Source organism: Rattus rattus, chromosome 7 (genome assembly GCF_011064425.1).
Source record: "Rattus rattus isolate New Zealand chromosome 7, Rrattus_CSIRO_v1, whole genome shotgun sequence".
Lineage (NCBI taxonomy): Eukaryota > Metazoa > Chordata > Mammalia > Rodentia > Muridae > Rattus > Rattus rattus.
This window is the reverse complement of record NC_046160.1, coordinates 94,475,490-94,499,253: the sequence shown is the minus strand read 5'-3', so window position 1 is coordinate 94,499,253 and position 23,764 is coordinate 94,475,490. Positions and strand designations below refer to the sequence as shown.

The 23,764-nt window shown below is 42.5% G+C and overlaps 1 protein-coding gene across 3 annotated transcripts in view; it reads left to right on the top strand.

The window, feature by feature from the left end:
* Dcaf5 (DDB1 and CUL4 associated factor 5) overlaps window positions 1–23,764 on the top strand; it is an 89,244-nt gene that overhangs the window by 10,994 nt on the left and 54,486 nt on the right. For 2 of the 3 annotated variants that reach the window (XM_032908028.1, XM_032908029.1), the window contains exons 2-5: window positions 15,059–15,202; window positions 18,810–18,846; window positions 19,737–19,876; window positions 20,851–20,980. In XM_032908028.1, the coding sequence (XP_032763919.1) occupies window positions 15,059–15,202; window positions 18,810–18,846; window positions 19,737–19,876; window positions 20,851–20,980 (451 nt within the window). Of the gene's footprint in view, window positions 1–15,038; window positions 15,203–18,809; window positions 18,847–19,736; window positions 19,877–20,850; window positions 20,981–23,764 lie in introns of all 3 variants that reach the window. The other variant, XM_032908030.1, reaches the window with a different exon arrangement.

Below are 23,764 nucleotides of genomic sequence, written 5' to 3'. Positions count from 1 at the left end.
TCGCAATGCCAGCTAATTTATTTTTTTTTAAATCAGACTCTCATGCATGACAAACTGGCTTAGGAGGACCTAAAACTTTTCATTTCCAGCTTCCACGTCCTGAGTATTGACCTTGGAGAGATGTGTCACTACACCACAGTTATGCTGGGAATTCAACCAAGGGCTTCATGTATCCTAAGAAAGCACTTGGCCAAGCTGGCCACACTGCTAGCTTTTAAATTTCTTTCTTTAAATGTATGTGTTTATTTATTTGGGTGTGCACAATGTTAGAGGACGAGTTAAAGTTGATTCTCCTCTCCCACTATCAAGCTTAGCAGCAAGTACATTTATCTACTGAGCCATTTCACTGACACCTTAAACTAAAACACTTAAATCAATTTATTAGTATTGTCACAAATTTCATCAGAAATATCCTCAAACAAAAACAATAATATGTAGTTGTTCACTGTGGCAAATTCAAGTTTTTGGAATATCTTTTCACTTGAAAAGTTGAATTTTGGGGTTGGGGATTTAGCTCAGTGGTAGAGCGCTTGCCTAGCAAGCACAAGGCCCTGGGTTCAATCCCCAGCTCAAAAAAAAAAAAAAAAAAAAAAGAAAAAGAAAAGTTGAATTTTATCATTAGTTATGAGTAGCTGCTAGTTATTTTCCTTGAGATCACAGGCTTATCTTGTTCATTTTGAGAAAAAATTGCCAAATCCCTATCTTGTTAATTTGAAAAAAATAAATATTGCCAAGTCCCTGAATCTTAAACCATAGTTTGTCTGTTTCAGTTAAAATTTAAAAAAAAAAAATTGTAGAAATGAAAGACATCTAGTTTAGCATATGATGTGGAACTCGCTGATGTTCTGTGTGCTTGTGTTTTAGTAAGAACTTTGAGTTTTATCATGCAGAGTGTTTGGGTGTGTTGAAATTTGGTTTAATTATTTCATCAAGGACATGTTAAGTAAAGATGATGTTTTTTAATACTTTATTTTTTTTAAAGATTTATTTATTTATTCTGTATAAGTACACTGTAGCTGTCTTCATGCACACCAGAAGAGGGTGTCAGATCCCATTACAGATGGTTGTGAGCCACCATGTGGTTGCTGGGAATTGAACTCAGGACCTCTGGAAAAGCAGTCAGTGCTCTTAACCGCTGAGCCATCTCTCTAGCCTAAGATGATATTTTTTAAATTTTGTTTTGTTTTACTGAAGTGATTAGGAGCTAGATTAGAATAAACTAATGAGGGGCTAGAGAGATGACTCTGGTCAAGAGCGTTTACTGTTCTTGCAAAGGTTTGATTCCTAGCAGCCACCTGCTGACTTACTATGATCCACAGCTCTGGCTCCAAGTGATCTGTACCTTCTAACCTCTGAAGGGCACCAAGACACACACATGGGGCACAACATATTTATAGGCAAAAGACTCATACACATAAAATTAAATAAATAAGCATAAGACATTATAAAGAATACACTGATGACCAATAAAATTTATATTTTTGCTCTAATCAGCACCAAGGTATCAGTGGTTTATCTATCAATACTTTTGGACTATCAATAAAATTTAAAAGGAAAATTAGCTGGTGAGGTGACTCAGTGTCTAAAGGGCTTGCTGTGCAAATCTGATATCCTTAGTTTGATTCCTGGAATCCACAGTAGTTAGAGAAAACCCAAATCCTAAAGACTGTCCTCAGACCTTGTAGTAGTTTGAATGAGAATGGCTCTCATAGGCTCATATCTTTGAGTGTTTGGTTTTTAGTTGGTGGACTGTTTAGGAAGGATTAGGAGGTGTGGCCTTATTGGAGGTGGTGTGCCAATGGGAGTGGTCTTTGAGGTTTTAAAAGCTGATACCTCCTCTCAGCTACTACTCTAGCACCATACACCTGCCTGCCTCCATGCTCTCTGTCATGATCATTTTAAACCTACCCTCTGAAACTGTAAGCCAGCCCCCAAATTAAATGCTTTCTTTTATAAGTTGCCTTGGTCATGGTGTCTCTTCACAGCAATAGAACAGTAACTAAGACAGTTGATACTAGGGAGTGGTACCTGTTGCTGTGACAGGCCTGACCATACTGCTTGTTGTTGGAATGCAGACTCTGTCTTAGGGAAGTGTTGAATGCAGTAAGCATTTGGAAGACAGTAGTTCTGAGAGCAGTGTGGTGTATGAAACCCAGCTCACGATTTCATAGTGGAATGATATTAGCAGCTGGGCTAGAGAATATTTTTGTGATAATTTGGCAAAGAATATGGCTGTGTTTTGCCACTATCCTGCACTTTTGGACTAATGTCATTGGCAGAGGAGATTTCAAACAGCTACTATGAACTGTGCCATGTGGTTATTACTAATCACTCTTATGTAGATCTGTAATAAAAAAAAAAGAGTAAGCCAGGCCCAAAAAAAAAAAATTCTAAATATATAGTTTAAGAGGAAAAGAGCACCAGGAAATATAATGGTGGAACCAAGTCCTGAGCTCAAGGAGATGAGAAGTTTAAAGAAAGACCTATTAACTAAAGGGGATAAAGGGAGTGGTACCCAAGACCCCACTCAGCTAAGCTTCCAAGGCGTCAAATGCCCAAAGAATCTTCTAAAGGAAAGGGAAGTTATTCCACAAGGGAAACCATCAGCAAGTCAAATCTATGCAAATTAATTCAAGTGGGCCAGATTCCATTCCATGTGAACAGAAGAACTTGGCAGCTATGACCACAGTGATTATGGCTTTAAAGCCAAGGATATGGGAGTAAAGGAGTTGTGGAATTTCCTCCACAGTTCAGGAAAGCTCCTGAGGCCAGGTATGTGGCAGGGGTGTCCCTGAAGAGAGGCCCAGAAAGGCCACTTCACTGTGAAGGTGAAGCCTGGGTTTCACAGGAGACCCCAAGATGTTGGAGATGCCAGAGCCATGAGTTATCTGCTAAGGAGAGCTGCAGACAGGGTGTGGAACCAGTCCAAGAGAGAAGTATGCTGCAGTCAAGAAAACAAAGGAATTTGGGAGATCTGAAGAACCATATAGTAAGCCCTTTGACATCAGGCATGGAGTTTCAGAATTTGGAGTTTGACCTGATAGACTTCAGTCTTGCTTTGGTCAAGTATTTCCTCCCAATGCCCCTTTTCTTCTTTTTGGAATGGTAATGTATATTCTGTACCACTTTATGTTGGAAATATATAATTTGTTTTTTGATTTCCCCCCCCCCCCAGGGGCTACAGTTAAGAGTTTGCCATGATGTACTGGGGAGACAGAAACAAGCAGATCTCTGTGAGTTACAGATAGAGTTCCAGGATAACCAGGGCTACACAGAGAAACCCTGTCTTAAAAAAACACAACAACAACAACAGCAACAAAATCAACCAAAAAAAAGAGTTGCCTTGTGTCTCAGAAGAGACTTAGGACTTAGGACTTGTAAACAGTCTTAAGACTGTGAGAGACTTACAGAATTTTGAAGTTAGATTGAATGAATTTTATATTGTAGTATGGCTATAGGCCTATGGTGCCCAGGGAATGGCTCTCATAGGCTCGTATATTTGAATGTTTGGATCCCAGTTGGTGGACTACTTAGGAAGTATTAGGAAGTGGGGCCTTGTTAGGGGAGATGTCTTTGGGAAGAGGTTTTTGGGTTCCCAGAAGCCCAGGCTGGGCCCAGTCTCTCTGTCTCCATCAGGTTTGAGGATCAGATGTCAGCTTTCAGCTTCTGTTCCCAAGCCATGCCTGCCTGCCTATTTCCACCTTCTGCACCATTGTTGGTCAAGGATTCTCCCTTTGAAACTGTAATCATATCCCCAGGTAGATACTTTTATAAGCTGCCTTGGTCATGGAGTCTCTGGTCAGCAATAGAATGGTAACTAGGACAACCTTCTATACTCTCTCTTGAGTGCCTAACCACACAATTCTTTTCAAAAACAAATCAGGCTTCTTGAAGTATACTTATAATCCCAGCTATTTGACAGGACAAGGCAGGAAGGTTTCTAAGACCTGTCATCTTAGGGAGACCCTGTCAAGTACAGAGAGGCTAGTGCTTTAGCTTAGTGGTACTTGTCTAACAGCTTCAGTCCCTGGGTTCAACCCTTAGTACACTCACAGGGGAAAAGCAACATTGTTCTGGCTTTGCAGACTTTCTGAAGTCCACTCAACACTTTGAGACCAGATGTCCTGAAGCCCATTATGACAACATTATATGTTGTTAAACATCTGTTTTAAAATGTAATCAATTTTTTGTTATACTTTTTGCTTTTTTTTTTACATCTTGGAAATTAATTTTTCCTTTAGAACAAATCTTTAAAAATGTAACTTTGAACCAATGAATGTGAATAATTTTTGTATTTTCAAAATATGTTGTGTAGTTTGGTTAAGGTGGTGTGTATGTGAGTGTGTGTGTGTGTGTGTGTGTGTGTGTGTGTGTGTGTGTGTGTGTGTGTATGTGGCACACATGCTATATAATCCTTGCCCCTTGCCAGATGGAAGCAGGAGGCTTAGGAGTCTGAGACTAGCTTCACATACTAAGTTGAGGCTTGTAACTGTTTGGGCTTTGGAAATTAATTTTTCCTTTAGAACAAATCTTTAAAAAGATAATTTTGAACCTATGAATATGAATAATTTTTGTATTTTAAAAATATGTTGTGTAGGTTGGTTAAGGTGGTATGCGTGTGAGTGTGTGTGGTGTGTGTGTGCATGCGTGTGTGCGTGTATATACCTGTAATCCTTGCCCTTCACAGATGGAGGCAAGGAGTTTAGGAGTCCAAGACTAGCTTCATATAGCTGCAAACTAAATTTGAGGCTTGTAACTGTTTGGGCCTTTCTATATCCACCCCAATTCCTGAATAAGACACAGAGGTTTATTTATGAATTAATGCCTAGGCCTCAAGCTAGACTTGTTCCCAACTAGCTCGTAACTCAATTATCCTGTTTATATTAATCTAAGGTCTGCCACAGGGTTGGTTACCTCTTCTCGGTTCCAACCTCCTCCATCTCATGGTGAATCTTTCCTCACCTGACTCTTTTCTAGAGCCCCTCCCTCTCTTTGTCTGGAAGTCCCACCTTACTGTTCTGCTTTATGCTATTGGCCATAACCAATCAGAAGACACCTTAGGCAAGCAGGAAGGATAGAAGACACATCTCCACACAGTGTACAGAAACATCAGGCTAACAGAGGCCAGTCTGGGATACATGAGATTCTGTCTCTTAAGAACCAGAAAAATACATTCCCATAGCCCTCTAAAGATGCTTGAACTAACTTATGTCCAATTTGTTCTGAGATTTTAACTTATGTCCTTATTCACCTGTTCAACTAATGTGTGGAGAATGGAATTATTTAATAAGAGCATTGTTGCTTAAATTATCTAGTGAGGTCAGACACTTATCTTAAGCTGTGGCTCTTGTGTAGGCTTCCTTTGGTTTGATTACAGTGCAACTGATTATTATGTAACCTTTTAACTTTGTTAAATTAGTTTTCCTATACCTTCTGAGATTATTCTGCACTTGGGAGTGTCTGCATTTGGGAGTGTCTCTGCCTCACATTAAAGGTAGTGCAGCTGGCTGGTAATTTGTTTTCTAAATTTCAGAAGTTTGAACTGCACTTTTTTGGTTTCTCATCATAAAGGATGTGATTCATGCTGTTATTTAGTTTTCTTTTTCTTGAAATTTACTTTATCCTATTTGTGTGTGTGTGTGTGTGTGTGTGTGTGTGTGTGTGTGTGTGTGTGTGTTCACATGCACATGTATATATGGAGTTACAGTTGTAGAGTGCCTATACCTGTAGAAGTCACATGGTTCTTCCTCCCAGTCCCATGCTCCCAGAAATAAGACTCAGACTCAAATATATATTTACAAACACCTTGGCCATATAGCTAAGCCCTTTTCAGACTAGATCATAACAAAATAACCCATTTATTCTAAACCTACATTCTGCCATTTAACTTCTTACCTGCCATTAGGTACCATGTGTCTGTCTCTTTACATCTTCTTGGGTGAACTTTCCACCTGCCACTATCCTAGAATACTTTCTACCTCCCTCATGTTCTACCTCCTAATTCCTGCCTAAGCTATAGGTCATCAGGTCTATTGACAGGTCCCTCATTCATACAGACACAAGATATTCTCTCTACATGTGCCTGTGGTGACCAGAAGTCCATGTGGGGTGTATTCCTTAATAACTCTTTACCTTAGTGTTTGAGAGAATCTCCTAGTAAACTTAAGCTCACCAATTTGACTATGCTGAGCCAGCAAACTCCAGAACCCTCCTATCTCCACCTGCTAGGCACAGGGATTACAAATGTATGCTACTGTATTTGCTCTTAACCCCAGTCCCCACAAGAAGCCATAACTTTATTAGTGGTATAAATAGTGCAAGTTTAGAAACAAGCTGTTCTAAAAAAGTTCCACTTTTTCTTTTCTTGACAGGGTCTAACTGTGTAGCACTGGTTGGCCTGGAACACAGGGCTGTAGACCAGGCTAGCTTTGAATTCAGAGATCCACCTGTCTCTACCTTCTAAGTGCCAGGATCAAAGGTGTATACCACACTCCTGGCATGTAGTTTCTCTTTTGAAGTGTGGAACAGAAAAGTCCTTCTTTTTAGATAGTCACATTATCAATTCCATAACCTTTACAGGGCCACCACTGTTGGTCTTCAGGGCTCCCATAGCCTTTTTGTTCAATACTTTTACATGCAACTTGACCAAGTCTATGTTTTTAACTTCCGTACCTGTTACAGCAACCCCTTTCTCTTCTTGTGCAGTTGGCGGCTATTCTCCTGAAGTACTTTCCCCTGTTTTTCAGCAGTTGCCATCTATGTGTGCTGAGATAAACCTTCGGTGTTGGCAGGCGTCTGAGGCTGGCTCCTGTGCACATCAGGTTTTGTGAAGACCAGAGGGTGTTCTTAGACTTTCGAATAGTGCCTCTAGCAGGCCCTGGAATCTGTTGACCCTTTAGGATGTTGCCTTCCTTTCCTTCTGTTGCTCACTGGTTCCTCATTGACGTCAGCTGCTGCCACTACCTCTGTGTGTGTCTGTGTGTCTGTGTGTCTGTGTGTGTCTTAGTAGCTCTGCTACTCATTGCTGTAGGATTCAGCCCAAACCCCATCTCAACCTGAAGCTGTGGCAACTGTAGCAAAGGTGGTTTCTGTGCCTTTACTAGACTTTCTTTGTGGAGAACATGAACCCAAGAAGGAGGCAAAAAGAGAGCAAGCCCTTGACTGATGCTTTTTTAAATTTAAAATTTTTTAATCTTAATTTTATTTATTTATTTGGTTTTTCAAGACAGGGCTTAGGTGGGTATCCCTGGATGCTCTGGAACTCACTCTGTAGAACAGGTTGGCCTTAAACTCAGAGATCCTCCTGTCTTTGCCTCTAAATGCTGGGATCAAAGGTGTGCACCGCCACCGCCCCTCAGCTATTGTCTATTTTTATTCTTTTAATGTAGGTGCGTGGGACTGAGCTCAGGTCCTTCTGTTGCCCACACTCTACTGACAGAACCATCTCTCTAGCCTCTCTAAGTTATTCTCTTAAAAACAGTATTTGGAAAGAAATTTTGTATTAGTATAATGTCTATGAATCTGTGGGTTTTGTTGTGCTATTTTTTAAAAATATACCTTAAACTACAGAACCCATTTCCCCAGGGTCTAGAATCATCCAGTGGTGTTTAGGAAGAACAAGGGCATGTTGGACTTTAATCCCCTGCTCCTCTAATTGATGGTAGCACCTGAGGATTAGTGAGCTTAACCTCTTTTATTTCTATTTCCTCATGGGCAAAATGGGGCCCAGAAGAAATGGTGTACCAGGGATCTCTCTAATCCTATTCTGTGACTGGTGTGAGGAGAAGACACTTGAGCATGCTGGATTTCATCTGCTTCTGCCCAGGAATTAGAGACATTGTCTAGGACTGACTGGATCAAGTTTGATTTTAAAGCCATAACTTTATTATATTCCAACACACTAGTTAGCTGATTCTAGAGAGACCACTTTATTTCACAGGGTTCTGGTATCCAGTTAAAGTGGTGCTTTGATACCCACTACCTATTTAATGCACAGTGCTCCAAGCTAGGAACCAAGGCAAGCCAGGCCTCATTATCTTTTCCCTTCTTCCCCAGAAGGATTTCCTTCTATAGCCCAGGCTGGCTTCAAATTTACCTCAGTTCTCCTGCCTCCCAAATACTGGGATTACAGGTGTAGGCCACCATGCCTAGCCCTTCCTTTTGACCGCTTTAACATAGGAATCACTTTGCTCTCTTACCTGGTTGGAGATATGAAATAAAATTAGATAAACAGATTTATCTTTCAAGAGAAAAGTACTCAGTCAAGATAGGGTGCTAGCAGACGCCTTGTAGCTGTTATTCCACCTCTGGCTCAGTCTATAGCCTCGGAATGCTTTGAATTTTTTATCTTCCTGTCTCAGCCTCCAGAGTAGTTTTAATTACAGGACTGTGCAACAAGGCTTGATTCTGCCTCTGGCAATTTGTGCAGTAAGGAGCAAAGTCTGGATGAAACCCTTATCTCTTCAGACTTTCCTGTGCTGCCATTTGACTCCCCTACCCATTCTCCTGATTTAAGAAGTGTCACTGAAAGTCAGCCTAGTGCCTTGGCAGATCACCTGACCTAGCTTACCTGTGGATTAAATTCAGTGTACAAAACCTGATGGCTTATTGGTTGTCTGTAACAGGTGAGAAGATCAAGGGTTCGGGGTCATTTTAGCTACACTGAAGTTTTGGGACCAAGCTGAACTATATAAGACTGCCTTTAAAAACGTTTTCAATCTGGCCATTTCATCTGGCTGGTTTCAGTGCTCTGCATTGACAATAGGCTGGACTGGGGTAGACTAAGGGTCAGCCTCTGGGGCCAGACCATCTGCATTCAGATCACTGTTGTGTCGTCCGGCCCCACCCCCGCAATGGTCCCCTGTAGGTCAGGTTAGCTTTAAATTCTTGATCCTCCTGCCTCTCTACTTGTGCTAGAATGGGTTTCATGTGATTCATAGTCTTATATTATCTAAAAGGATTTGGAAGGCAAGGATGAATCCATAGGAAATTAGGGTGTTTTGAGGTGTGTAACTCATCCTCCTCCTCATCATCATCACCACCACCACCACCATCATCATCATTGAGAAAGGGTCTCTCCATTGCTCTGGCTGTACAAGAACTCACTAGGTGGACCAGGTTGCCCTCTTTTGCCTCTTGAGTACTAGGATTAAAGGTGTATGCTACCATTCCTGGCTCAACTTATTTATATGTGTTTGTGGGTGTGTGTGCATGCTCATGCATGTGTTTACGTGTACGTGCTACAGTACCCACAGAGACCAGAAGAGAGCATCAGATCCCCTAGAGCTTACAGGAGGTTGTAAACCACCTGAAATGGTCATGGGAACCAAACCTAGGTTTTCTGGAAGAGGAGCTATTGCTTTTAATTGCTGAGCTATCTCTCCAACCTCTACTTTGGCTTTTTTGAAACAGAGTCTCCCTCTGTACCCAGGGTTGGACTGGAACTCAGTATTCATTTCCCAGGCTGGTCTCAAATGCACGGTAATCCTCCATCCTCAGTCTCTGGAATGTTGGGAGTGCTTCACTCCCCCTGAACCTAAACAGTCTTCACCATTTAGATGGTTTTCAGTCTTACCCTTGCCTAGAGTCTCAGGGCCCTTCCTCCGGCTTGGTTGTGCTTGCCTAGCTTTTTGAGGAAACTCAAAGCAAATTGTTTCCTTCTGTGCTGAGCTGTTCTGGACTATAAAGTAAGAATGCCAGATGACTGACTGCTTTTGTGATGGGATAAGTTTGTGCAGTCTGCTTAGTGCTCAGGATCCTCTGGGAAAGGGTACTCTTCTGTAACATCAAAACTACTGTAATTTATTATTATTATTATTATTATCATCATCATCATCATCATCATCATCATTATTATTATTATTATTATTATTATTATTTAGTGATCTTAGTTCAAAGTGAAATGAATCCCAAGAATCCAGAAATCCAGACTCAGTAGCTACACTTTCTTCTGGTTCTCAGAGAAGTTGAGGCTGTGTAGTGTCTGAGGAAACTGTCCTTGGAAGCCTGGCCTTTGCTGTGGCTCTTGCTCAGTGGTGGAACACTTTTGTAGCATGTGGAGGCAATGGGCTGGATTGCTAGTACCATCCAAAACCAGCAGACAACAAATGGACATACGTCGGAGTGCTTGTCCGTTGTGTGGCACTAAAGGCTCAGCCTTCTGTGAGATCCCTTTGTGCTGTCTCAGGCACTTAGGAGAGATGGGCCTCTGTGACCCTGAGTGGCTGGGGACTTGACCCTGATTGGGTGTTGTGGAAATGAAGAAAGGGCAAACACACACACACAGGACAATTGGGACCCAGTGGGCCATGCTCACTCCTTGGAGCATCTCCAAAGTGCAACAACCTGGAGCCTGTATTTATCTACAGCACAGCACAGCACAGCACACACAGCACAGCACAGCACAGCACAGCACAGCACAGCACAGCACAGCACAGCACAGCACAGCACAGCACAGCACAGCATGGGTGGTTAGCTCGTCTTTGTATGTAGTAGTCTCAGTTTACAGTCATCCAGGAGGAAGCTATAGCTCAAGGGTTTTGTTTGGTTAATTTTATCTATCTTACCTACCTACCTACCTACCTACCTACCTACCTACCTACCTACCTATCTGTTTGAGTGTATACCTGCATATACATTTGTATATTATGTATGTGCCTCATGCCCACAACAGAGGCCAGAAGAGGGCTCCAGATACCTTGAAACTGGAATTACTGGAGTTGTGAGCTGCCATGTGGGTGCTGAGAATTGAAGAGTCCTTTGAGAGGGCAGCCAATGCTTATAAGGGCTGTCATCTCCAGCCCCGAGTTGCTAGTTTTTACATACACTGGCCTGCCATCTTTAAGCACTTGTGCATGCTATCAATATTGCTAGAAGAAAGACTTTGCCATCCTCTGAGACTCCCTAGGGAAAAGCTTTGACACTCCCATGGATTGAGACATTGGGATCCTTGACATGGCAGAACCTTTGTCCACAATACACATTCAGTAAGGACTTCATCTGCTCTGTACACAGTTCCTCTTGGTTTCCTTGGTTCTTCATACTTGGTCTGGACTCTTTCCTGAGGCTGAACCTACCAGCAGCCCCATGCCAGGCTCGTGATCGCAGTTTTCACTTGGACTGCTTGTAGGTCAGACATTCTGTGTAGAACTGTACCATTACATTTCTACCTTTTAAAATTGATAGATGAGGGGGCTAGAGACATGGTTCAGTGAGTCCTTTGCAAGCATAAAGACCAGAGTTCAAATCCCTAGTATCCACCAAAAGCTAGTCCTGGCAACATTTGTAGTAACCCCAGTGGTCTACAGAGTGAGTTCCAGGACACCCAGGGCTTCACAGAGAAACCCTGTCTCAACCAGACAAGACAAGACATGCAGGTGGATGCCCTATCACCTGTCCTAGTATATATTCTTACTGATGAGGACTTTTTGAGAAATATAACCATAGCATCATTATTTCCGTAAGACAACAATTCCTTATTTAAATATAAGGGAATATAAATACAAATCAGATTTGATAAAATGTTGATAACTTGTTAAATGTACTTTTAATCATGTTTACCTTTTTCTTTTTCTTTTTGTTTTTCTTTTATTGAAAATTGAGTCTTTTCTCATAAATACCCTGATTATTATTATAATGTCCCTCCCTTTCTTCCTCCCAGTTCACAATTTCTTCCTCCCTTTTGTCTCATTAGAAAAGAATTGTCTTTTAAAAGATAACAACCAAACATGGTACAATAAAATACAATAAGATAAAGCAAAACTACCACATGGAAGTTGGACATATCAATCCAATAGGAGGAAACGAGTTCCAGAAACAGGCACAAGAGTCAGACACCTACTCATTCTCATGGGCAGAAGTCCCATAAAAATACTAATATGAATAGCTATAATATATACAGAGAGGACCTGGGGCAGACCTGTGTACCCTGTGCTTGCTGCCTTAGTCTCTGTGAGCTCATATGCATCCTGCTTAGTGGTTGATTCAGAGGGCCTTGTTCTGGTGTCTTTGGCTCTTAACAATCTCTGAGGGGAGGATTTGATAGAGACCACCCATTTAGACTGTGTCTCCACATAATGTCTGGCTGTGGGTATCTGTTCCCATATGCTACCAGAGGAAGCCTTTTCCATGATGACTGGATAAGGCACTGCCTGTGAGTGCAGCATGCTGCAGGCTACTACATAGCTATCATTAGAAGTCATTTTGTGGATGCTGTTTTTGACCAGTAGTGTTTGGGGTTACCCTGGGTCTCTGGGCCTAGCCTCTGGTTCTCCGTTACTGAAGCAGTGCTGGTTATAGGTTCCTCCTCGTGGAGTGGGTCTGAGGTCAAATCAGACTTGGTTGGCCACTCACACAAGTTCTTTGCTACATTGTCCTAGCATCTTTTATAGGTGGAGCAAAGGGTAAGTCAAAGGTTTTGTGGCTGAATTGGTGTCCATGTTTCTCTTGTGGTAGCCTATAAGAATACCTTAACCGTGAAAATGTGGGGGTGAAGGCTCCGAGTAGGCACCAGCTCAACCTCTCCATTGTCAAAGAGTTCTATGGGTGCTATCCTTGGCAAACACCCCCCCCCCATATCAGTCTGCAGAGAGCAACCCTTTGTCTTAGCAGCAGCTGAGGTTGTTTGGGGGTTTCTCTGGAAACCCTCTTGGCTAACAACTCTCAACTGAATGTGATCCATCCCACTTCTGGAAGTGTCACCAGACAGTAAGAGTTGGCCAGTTGAGATTCCATAGCCCCCATTACTAGGAGTCCCCGTTGGGAATCATGTTCATGGATTTCCCTGCACTAGATTTTCATACCACCTTCAAAAAGCCCACCAATTCCAGATGCCTGCTCTCCTTCCCTCCACCTCATCCCCCTCCCCTCTTGAGAGTGCAGCTTAGAGTAAACTCAGGAGAACCAGAGTTCTGGGTTGCATAATAAAAGTGTCTTTAGTTCTGTAAGAAGCCACCTCAGTATCTTCCCAAGAGGCCGTGCTGTCCCGTTTACCCCCATCAGTAGATGCTCTATCTTTGCTGTCATCTGGCATTCTCCAGATCTGACCACTTCGTGTACACAGAGAGAACTGATTGTTTTCACTTATTTCCCTGAGCAGGCATTGTTGGTTTCCCCTTTGTTAACTTTCTTGATAAAGTATTTGTCATTTTAAATTCAGATTGATTTCTTTTAAGGGAGAGTGATTTTATTTCGGTTCAAATTTCAAGGGTACAGTCCATTTGGAGGTGAAGTCGGGGCGGCTGCACCCACAGTCCGGGACAGAGCCCCCCACCCCCACTTCAGAGATTCAGATTATGTCTCTTTGTCCAGCTTTAGTGGTCCTTTATATAACTTGAATAACTTATCAGGCAGTGTTTGCAAGGTTTCTTTCCTGCTCTGTGACTTCTGTTCTCTTGAATATGTAAGTTCTTTTACCTTTTTTTTTTTTTTCTTTTTTTCGGAGCTGGGGACCGAACCCAGGGCCTTGCGCATGCTAGGCAAGCGCTCTACCACTGAGCTAAATCCCCAACCCCCCCTTTTATTTTTTTAAATCCCATTAAGTGTCCCAGCACCAGCCTAACAGTTCTAGTGAGCGCTCTAACAACTTTCCATACAGTCACCTAGGCATGGCTAGGCAGGTATAGGCAAAATCTGCAATGTGATCATGTTCAGTACTGTGCTTACTTTTTAAAACGATTTTTATCTTTTGTTTGGTGTGTGTGCCTTTATACATGAATACATTGCCCTGAGGGGCCACAAGAGGGCGATGGATCTCTTGGAGCTGGAGTTAGGACAGGTGACCCTGAGCCACATGATGTGAGTGCTTGCCTTGAACTCTGTTCCCCTAAGAGCAGTACCTGCTCTTCACTGCTGGGGCATCTCTCCAGCCCCAGCGCTTACTTTTTGGTTCATTCATTTAGATCCCAGCATTTCAACAAAACTGCCAAAATCCCTGCTGTCATGTAGCTTAAAAAAATATTTTATACAAATGGATGTTGGAGCCCATACTCTTTTACACCCAATTCTTTCACCAGCAAAGAGCTCTTGTGCATCAGTTCTTATGAACCACTGACTTAATGCTCTGTGGTGTGCGCTTGTTTGTATAAGTGTGCTAAAAGTGGTGCTAAGTGCACTGTTTACCTGGGACAGCATAGCTTCATCACTAGCCTGGCCATTCCATTCCTTGTATTTTTAACCTTGGGTAGGTGGAAAGCCAGAGGCTCAGAGCTACATTAATTCCAGTTCAGGTAGCTTATCTTTTTATTTTTAGTTTTTGGAAAAGAATGTTATTGACTTGTTAATAAAAGTCAAACAGGAGACGTGGGATAAATAGCATAGCAGTTAAGGGCATTGGCTGTTCTTCCAGAGGACCCAAGTATAGTTCTCAGCACCCATCAGGCAGCTCACAGCTCTCTGTAACTCCAGCTCCGGGGACCCAACATCTCTGCCACGGCAGGAAGCTGAGAGTTCAGTGGTCAACATGAAACCTTGATAGCAGATGTGTGTGTGCGTGCATACATGTGTGCACACACATACATGTGTGCACGCACAAAGTGAGAAACGAAATCTCTTCCCTACTTCTCTTCTGTTTCCTAGAAGTAATCTTTGTTAGTAGTTTTTTCCTCCCTTCAGATACTTGTTAACACATCGGCAAATATGTAGAACACATGTATTCTCATTCTCTTTTGCAGTTTAGACTAAAAATTACACAGAGGTAAGAGTCAGGCTCTCACAAGAACTGTTTTAACAACCCTAACAGGAATATTAGGGTCAAGCAGGCCCTTAGTTGTTGTCTGTATACTGTCCCATAGACACCACACTACATCAAAGATTGCTTTGCAAATTGTTATGCTAGAAACACTCGAGTTCTTTGGTTGCAAGCAATAGAAACTAACTAGTTCAGGTTCTACTGGCTATTTCCTGCTCCCCTCCCAAAAAAGTCCTAGATGTATGTGCCCTCTCAGAGTCTTCTGTATCGGGGAGATGTCGATTCAGGAAGGATGGAGTTGAGGTGGCCAAACCAAACGTTAGCCTTGCAATATCAATTGTTTTAACCCTAGATTCTTGCTCCCTGCTAAAGGAGGAGACGACCGCCGAGTTCTGCTATGGCACATGGAACAAGCTATCCATTCCAGGGTCAAACCCATACAGCTGAAAGGGGAGCACCATTCCAACATTTTCTGCCTGGCTTTCAACAGTGGGAACACCAAAGTATTCTCCGGAGGTAAGAAGACAGTCCACCTTGGGGAATTAGTGAAGAGTGGTAAGAGCACATTTTCCTTCCCATATCTTACTGAGCTCTGAAATTACTGGTTTCCTATAATTCTTTCTTCTATGCATTACAGCAGTTTGGATGTGTGAATTAGGGAGCCATCATCCTTTCTCCACACCTCCATCCCTTCCTCCCTCCCTTCTTGCCTTGTGTTTGAGGGATGCCTAGCATGTTATGCTGGTGAGGGGATTTAAATTCCAGTTCTCATGATCATATAGCAAGTACTTTTAGCCACTGAACCATCATTTTAGCCCTGCCCCCACTACTTCCTTTTTAAAGCTCTTGGTTGTGACTCAACTTACCTATTCATAACTCTGGTTTGAAAAGCAGTGTGATAGGGTACAGTTGGAGTGGCTGATACAGAACTTCTAGCCCTGACCTTTGTTAACTGCAGGTTTTCCCATCTGATATATCTCCTGTGTTTTTGAAGCACTTGAAATGCACCTGGCTGGGATGAGGATATATTTCAGTGGTAGCACACTTGCCTAGGATATGTGAGGCCCTGAGTTGCCCTTAACATGGCCAGAATAGGGGCAGAGAGGACAACAAAATCAAAGTAAAAGATACTGCTGAACATAAATATTTTCCACTTGTCAAAAATGTCATTCTTATAAGGTTCCCCCTCCTCCTTCTACTACTCTTCTTCTTCCTCCTTTTTCCTCCTCCTTTAACCTCCTCCTCCTTTTTTCCTCCTTCTTTCTCTTTCTTCCTCCTCCTTCCTTGTCCTTTCTTCTTTCTCCTTTTGTTTTTGTTTTGCAATGAGGTCTCCTTAGGTAGCCTTAGCCTCCTGGTTACATAGTTCATCTTAATAGTGGCCTTGAATACACTATGTAGACAGGGTTGGCCTTAACCCTTGTTCCTCTTATCCCACCTACTAAATTCCTGGTTACGGATGTGAGCTGCCCTGCTTAAGGTGCCTCTCTAATAATCATGAGATCATCCTCTGACCTGATCACTCACTTTTCCTCAAGTCATTGCTCACACAAATTTTTATTCATTTATTTATTTTAGAATGAACTTCTTAAGCATTGTTGAAGCTTCTTACATTTTTAATTTATTGTATGTGCATGATATGTGTGAGCACATTGTGTATACAAAGGTAAAAGGACAACTTTGTGGGGTTGGTTTTGTCTTTCTGCCGTATGTGAATTAAGAGATCAGCACAGGTCACCAGGTTTGCATGGCAGATCTGTAGCCTCTGAGCCATCTCTCTCTCTGGCCATGAATTACCATTTTTTTTTTTAAAATGACCATAATTTTGTAGAGGCATTTTAATCCAGCAACATGGCTGCTCTGGCAAGGGATCACCTCCAAAGACTTACTAGGTCCCTGTGGTCTGGCTGGAATGTAGATCTTTAATCCCTTTGGTTAGAATATAAACATACCCTTAGTACATGCCTTTCTTTAATTCCAAGCAGTGATGTCTAATTGAGGGACAGACAAAGTGACAAATAAGAGAAAGAATGAGACAGAGACACAGAAAGAAGAGAAAGAGACAGAATGAGTCAGAGATAGGACAAGCCCAACTCTGAGGAAAACAGCACAGGAAAGAGAAACTGTTTCAGTGCGTCAGAGGGAGAGGGAGTCAGTCAGAGGGAGAGGGAGTCAGTGCAGTGGAGTTGTTTGTTCATGAGTTCATGCAGGTCAGCAGAGGCAGTGAAAGCCAGAGAATACGGAGCCAGAAGATTAGAACACATTGCCCAGAGTTAGTGTAAGGCCAACCAGAGCAATTCAGGAGAAGCTGAGAAAAGCCAGATTGAATCAATCAGCTTGGAGAGGAGTTTGAGCCATAGCAGCTAAGTTGAACCAAGCAGCTAGAGTTCAGAACTAGAAAAGGTGAGCTTTTTCAGCAGTAAGCAGATAACACATACTTTTCCAGGTTTCCTTTGACCCTTTAGTGTCCACAGAATAAGGTCTAATCCAGTTGGCCTGTCCAGCTAAACAACTGTATGTCTTAGGTGGCCTTGGGCTGCTTTATTTGCCCCTGTACTTTCCCCCCATTTTCAAAATTTCCTGAGGCACAGTCTTGTTGGGTCCCAAGTTGGCCTGACTGGTCTACCGTTCACTATGTAGCTCCAGCTGGCCTTGAATTTAAGATAATCCCCCTGCCTCTGCATCCTGAGTACTGGGTTTATAGCCCTAGCCACCCATTTAGCAGGAGTTTACAGTTGTGTCTTTGATGTCTGATTCTTTGTCTCTGAACATGAGGGTGTAATTGTCCGTAAAGCTATAAGTCCCATTTTCCACAGTTCACCCTCCTCTTCCGCCCCCTAGTTTATGTAGTAGGACTCTCAAGTCTTAAGGGACTGGACAGAATCTTTTCTCCAGTGCCCCACTGTGTTTGGCACCTGGAAGGTATTAGCATGAGCTCATTTATGCTGTTAGTATAAACCCACTGGAGAATTTGCAGCTCGGGTTTGGAAGGTTGAGATGGCTTAGACCATGTCCTTATTGCTATTTTGCCTTGTATTTATGTGGCTTCGGACTATGCATTTGAGAGTGGGATGTGTCTTTTGTCTTACACACGCATGCTTTAGTTGTTTTGGCTTTTTAAGTCATTTAAAGATGTCATGAACATAGTGTTTCAGGTGAGATCGTTATGGAAGAAAACTTTACCATCATTTAGGCTCACACTCATCAGATTCTAATGCTCAAGTGCTCAGCCCTATTCTGAGAGCTTGTACAGGCTCTCATCCTTGTAATACCCGGTAAAGTAGACAGTTAGTGTTGCCATGTTCATGGGGACAGCCAAAGCCTAGAAATATTAAGAGATTTTTATTCCAGGTCTTATAATTGCTGGTTGCTTTACTGGATATGCGGTGGGTTAGTCTGGCTGAGTGAACTGTTTGGCCATTTACTTCTCCTGAATGACAGCACTTTACTTTGGTCTGATCCCCTGAATGATGCATTCTAAGAACTGTTGCCAGGTTATATACTTTATTGCTTTTAAAAATAACAAAACAAAACTCTATAAACATGGCTCTGTTAAATTTTTCTTTAAAGAGAGAATGTGTGCCTCTTCCTGCCCTAGGGTAGGGATCACATACGAGCAAGTGCCACTATACCTGCCTTCTCTAAACTGTCACAGAGCTTCTTGTAATTCAACAGCCCCAGTGTGTGTGTGTGTGTGTGTGTGTGTGTGTGTGTGTGTGTGTGTGTGTGCTGTGCACATGTGTGTGCGCGCGCGCTCGCGCGCGCGTGTGTGTGTGCACATGTGTGTGTGCGCGCGCGCGCGTGTGTGTGTGTGGGTGTGTGTGCGCGCGAGAGTGTGTGTGTGGGTGTGTGTGCGTGTGCGTGTGTGTGTGTGGGTGTGTGTGCGTGTGCATGTGTGTGTGTGCGCATGTATAGGACAACTTTCAGGATTCAGTAATTAGTTTTCTCCTTCTACCATGGGTTCTGGGAATCAAGCTCAGGAACTCCAGCTTTCAAGACTTCCATTTACTGAGCTAACTTGCCAATTTATGATTTTTTTTTTTCTTGGAAACTTAAAAATCCCATATTGTCGTATGGAAGGGACCACTTGCAAGAATTATAAAATGTCTATTTTTTTCCTTTGTAGGAAATGATGAGCAAGTCATCCTCCATGATGTTGAAAGGTAAATAAATTATTAGTGTGTGAACATGGCTGACCATTTTTTAGATGAATAGTGGCAAATAACTTTTTAGACATAGATTTTAGGTTCTGAGGGAAAGAATATGGAACCAATATTAGTTTTCTCAAACAAATAAACAAACTGATTCCTCTAATAGTTTCAGTTTCATTTAAAAAAACAAAAGATTTGCAAAGTTGGCATATAATTAGAAATAATAAGAGAAGAGTTTCCTCTAAATTTATATATTTATGCATAATAAAAATTAAGAGTTAATAATAACCCAGTTTTTGCTGCATGTACCAGAGATTGTTATAAGGGAATTTTATGTCCCCATTTAACCATCACAACCATTTAGTGAGGGTTACTGTTGATATCCGTGACAATGCGGCCCAGAGCTGCTCGGTAACCTAAGGTCAGGTGATGCTAGGATTTTGCACCAGGTCCTGTTAGCTCTGAGCTGTGCTGTTAGTCAACATGCTAGTCTCCTGGGAGGCCCTCTATCTCTTCTGGTTCAGATCTGGCTGCTTTAAAACCTCCCCTTTGTTTTAGAAAATTTAGTACCACCCTCAAATCTCCAGACAAATGATAAGTAAAAACACAAAACTCAGCTACTGGGTTACTTTTAAATACGTTTAGTGTGAAAATTATGAAATTCATACAAGTAATACCTTTAAAAATATTTACTTTTTATGCACACATATTAGATACTTAGGTTTTTTGCTTGAGCATTGCCCATTACCTTAATTTAGCATCTTGTTGGCTTACCTGGATTAAATTTCTTCTGGTAGTGAAAGAAACTGAACCCTAGTTAGGTACAATAGGGCTGGGCCTCTGTACAATGTCTGTGTGTCTCTGTGTGTCTAAGTGCTTTTCTCTTGCTCTCTGTTTCTCAGCAGTGAGACCCTGGATGTGTTTGCTCATGAAGATGCAGTATATGGCTTGTCAGTGAGCCCAGTGAATGACAACATTTTTGCCAGCTCTTCAGATGATGGCCGGGTTCTCATTTGGGATATCCGGGAGTCTCCCCATGGAGGTAGGTCATTATGGACAGAATTGTTGGGTTGTCTGATTGTAGTCAGTATGTGAGTAACATCCAGAGAAAGCTAGGATTCTCACATGCAGCACAGATGCACTACAGGTCCATCCTGCCCTGAGTGGTCACAGGGGATGTTTACCAGTCATTCTACAGCTACCTGAGACTATACAAAACCAAAACCTTAGTCTAGCTGTGTAACTCAGACTGGCCTTGAACTCACAGTCCTTTTCCTTCACTTACAGAAAAGGGGCACCAGGCAGGGTTTCTTGTTTTGGTTTTGTTTTCTTTGTTTTGATTTTTTGGTTTTTTTGATGCTGGAAGACAAACACAGTTCTGCCCCAACCCTTCAGGGAGCATCATGAACCAGAAGGGAAATGGTACTGTTGTGTACATCCTTGTCTTCAATTTTCACTGTTTCACTTTATTTTCATTAAATCTATGTATATGAAATTTGCAATTTTATAAGCATTAAAGATATAATAACTTGGGGGCTAGAGAAATGGTTCATCGGTTAAGATCACTGACTGCTCTTTTAGAGGCCCTGAATTTAATTCCCAGCAACCACATGGTGGCTCACAACCATCTGTAATGGGATCTGATGCCCTCTTCTGGTGTGTCTAAAGACTGTGACAGTGTACTCACATACATAAAAATAAATAAATAAATCTTAAAAAAATATAACTGTATCAGGAGTTGGTTGTGAAAGTTTTTAGGGAATTCTTTTTTACTTCTGTAGACAGCTCACTTTCCCCTTTGAATTAGGATCTGAGTGTTTAAGTTTGGCTTAAATGGTTTTGCTTGGTGTTGGGGGTCAGGGAGACATGAAGGTTGGTGCCTCCTGGGGTATGCACTACCTGGGAGTGGTATCACCTTTTGGGTGGCAGTTTAATACTCTGCTCCTGCTGTGTTCACTGCCTGCCCCTGATGGAGTGGTACCTCAGGTAACTTGATTGTGATTTCTGTTTTCACAGAGCCCTTCTGCCTGGCAAACTATCCATCAGCCTTTCACAGTGTCATGTTTAACCCCGTGGAGCCCAGGTTATTGGCCACAGCCAATTCAAAGGAAGGAGTGGGACTCTGGGACATTAGAAAGCCTCAGAGGTAAGGCCCTTGACTCTTAAGGACTTCGGACTTGCCCTTCCTCGTTTCTCTGGGTGTAGAACCAGCAAGCATTGCAAGAGCTCGTGGGGCGGCTCTGTGAGCTCAGCTGGGCTCCTCTTAACAGGCCCTGCTTCTCTAGTGCCAGGGCAGCCCACTCCTAAGCAGATGGATGTGCAGACCACTCTGCTTCCTGCGCAGGCACAAGTTATAGTCTGGACTCTAGATGGGGCCATTTCTGGGCATGTATGAAGAGTTGAAAGTCTCCTTCAGTTCCTCCCTACTTGACCAGGAGCTCTGCTCTGGGTTAGTGGGAGTGAGCTTGGGGCCAAAGGGGGTGGTGTTCCAAGCTAGGGTTTCTTCAGGCCACAGGACAAACCTAGGTAGACTTTAATAGAATTGTAAACTACCAAAATTAAATGGAAATTATGTTATCTATTCGTGTACGTATAACTTTTGAGAAGGAAATGTTCAAAAGAACTGGTGACTAAGTTAACAGCTAGTACTGTGGAACATTAGGGAGCCAATTTGTTTTTGTTTGTTTGTTTTATTAAATAAGTAGACTGGCAACCCCAACTAGAAGCACTAATTGGAGAACTTGAGGAGTCATTAGGAGTGGTGAGGATGGAGTATACAGAAGGCTCTGTCGTGCTCCTTATATCCTGGGGTGGACGCAGGGCCTCTTTGGCACTTGTACCTAAATCTTGCCTTGTCTATAAAAGCAGTTGACTTCTCTGGAAGTCCTGTGTGGAGATAAATATATCTCTCTGCTAAGCAGTATTGCAGGATGCATGGAGAGTAAGCAGGTTTTCATTTATTTAAGGGACCTTTGATGAGTTGGGCAGTTAAGTACAGAGGATTATCTTTGACTTTCAGTACTGGCTGATTCTCTTCACAGGGCAGCTCAGGAGCTGGAACTGCTGCAACAGAAGGAGTGCCTGCCCCTCATGTTGAGCAGCTTCCCTGAGGCTCCAGGGCTGAGGAGATTGCTTCCTCACTCTGTTGCACATCCTTCACCCCTCCTGCTTCTCTAACATACATAGTGCCAGGCCCTTGCATGCGCTTTTGCACTCTGTGCTGAGGAGGGCACTGTCCGCAAAGAGGACAGCCTCTTAGGTTCAGCATAGCGCTCTCTGCCGTTTCAGTACAATGGTTCTATCTAAAAAGGTCAAGTTTGGACTAACTGTGCCAACCTCCCCTAGCTTGCTGTCTGTTCTACTTAGAATTGCACTGCACAGTTGCCTCCAGTAGAAAACTTAAGTGGTTTATGATGTCAGAGCAGTGCCTTGAGAGGAGTGTGCTAGTGTCTTTTTTCTCTGTAGAGACTGTCAAAAATTGCCATTGCCAATAAAATGTTAACAGTGGGAAGGACTGGAGGTAGGATCTGGTCTGACCTCTTGAGGGAACTGAAAGGGAAGACATTGAAGTGTATACATTCTTCCAATGTGATTTGAAGCCTTAAGACACCAATGTGGACCTAGGTGGCACACCTTAGGAGCAGTGTGACTTAGCTGAGCTATGTCACCTTTTGTTATCAGGGATAATGACAGTTATGAATAATCACCAGCTTTACTTCTTATGAGGTAGGTAGGTTCTTTTTGCTCTCTGTTTTTTTTGAGATGGTGTTATAGCCCAGGATGACCTCAAACTTGCTGTGTAACTAAGGATGACCTTGAACTCCTGATCCTCCTGCCTCTGACTCATTACAGGCCTATGCCACATGTGATTAGGCCACATGTGATTTAAAGTTTTTGCCTTTAAAAATGTTTCCTTTTAAAACATTGTTTATTTTATGTATTTAAATGTTTTGCTTATGTATATGCACCACTCTGAAAAGTCAAAAGATGTTGTATATCATCGGGCTCTTTTTTGATAGTGAAGCTAAACTATTACTGAGTCGTAGACTCATCTTTAAACTTCTTGATATATGCAGGGTCCCAGCATTTCTTAAAGGCTTAATAATTTAAGTCCTCAGATTACTTGCCTGGCCCAATAAAGTTGGAAAATTTAGGAGTTTAAGTGGTGATGACAGCCATAGGGAAACTTGCATATAATTGACAAAAAAAAAGAGAGAACTTCACATCCACTAGATACATGTTCAAACAAGACATCAGACAAGATGTCATTGATTTCATGACGGTTTCTGATGTCTTTTCATAGCCATCCTCCTTTGTCAATACCAGCACCCCACGTATGCCATGCTGGGACGCCTGCGGTAGCCTTGGCAGTCTTTTTTTTTTTTGGTCCTTTTTTTCGGAGCTAGGGACCGAACCCAGGGCCTTGCGCTTCCTAGGCAAGCGCTCTACCACTGAGCTAAATCCCCAACCCCTTTGGCAGTCTTTAGAACTGAGGTTCTCTACTGTCTAGAGAATTGAGAGAAAGCAAAGCTTGCCCCGCTGTTACTCTGCCTGTCTGACTCCTTCATCGCCTGTTTAGCTTGTACTTCCCATTCCACCTTTTTAATTTCTGTCAGGAACTGTTAGTTTTACATCAGGTGGCCGTCTCTAGCTTTGACAAGGATAATGGGGGCGGGGGGAGGGGTGATTCTTTCTGTCTTAATAATAAAACTAGGCAAGTCAGGAATTCTATAAAGATTTACCTTATAAGATGGTACCTCAGGTATTGTGTAAATGACATGTGAGAGAGTGGTCAGTGAGCAACTTAACTGTGTGGTTAGGTTTTGTCAACTTGACACAACCTGGACTTATCTGGGAAGAGGGAACTTGAGTTTAGGAACTGCCTCCATCAGACTGGCGTGTCTGTGAGACAGTTTCTTGCTTGCTGATT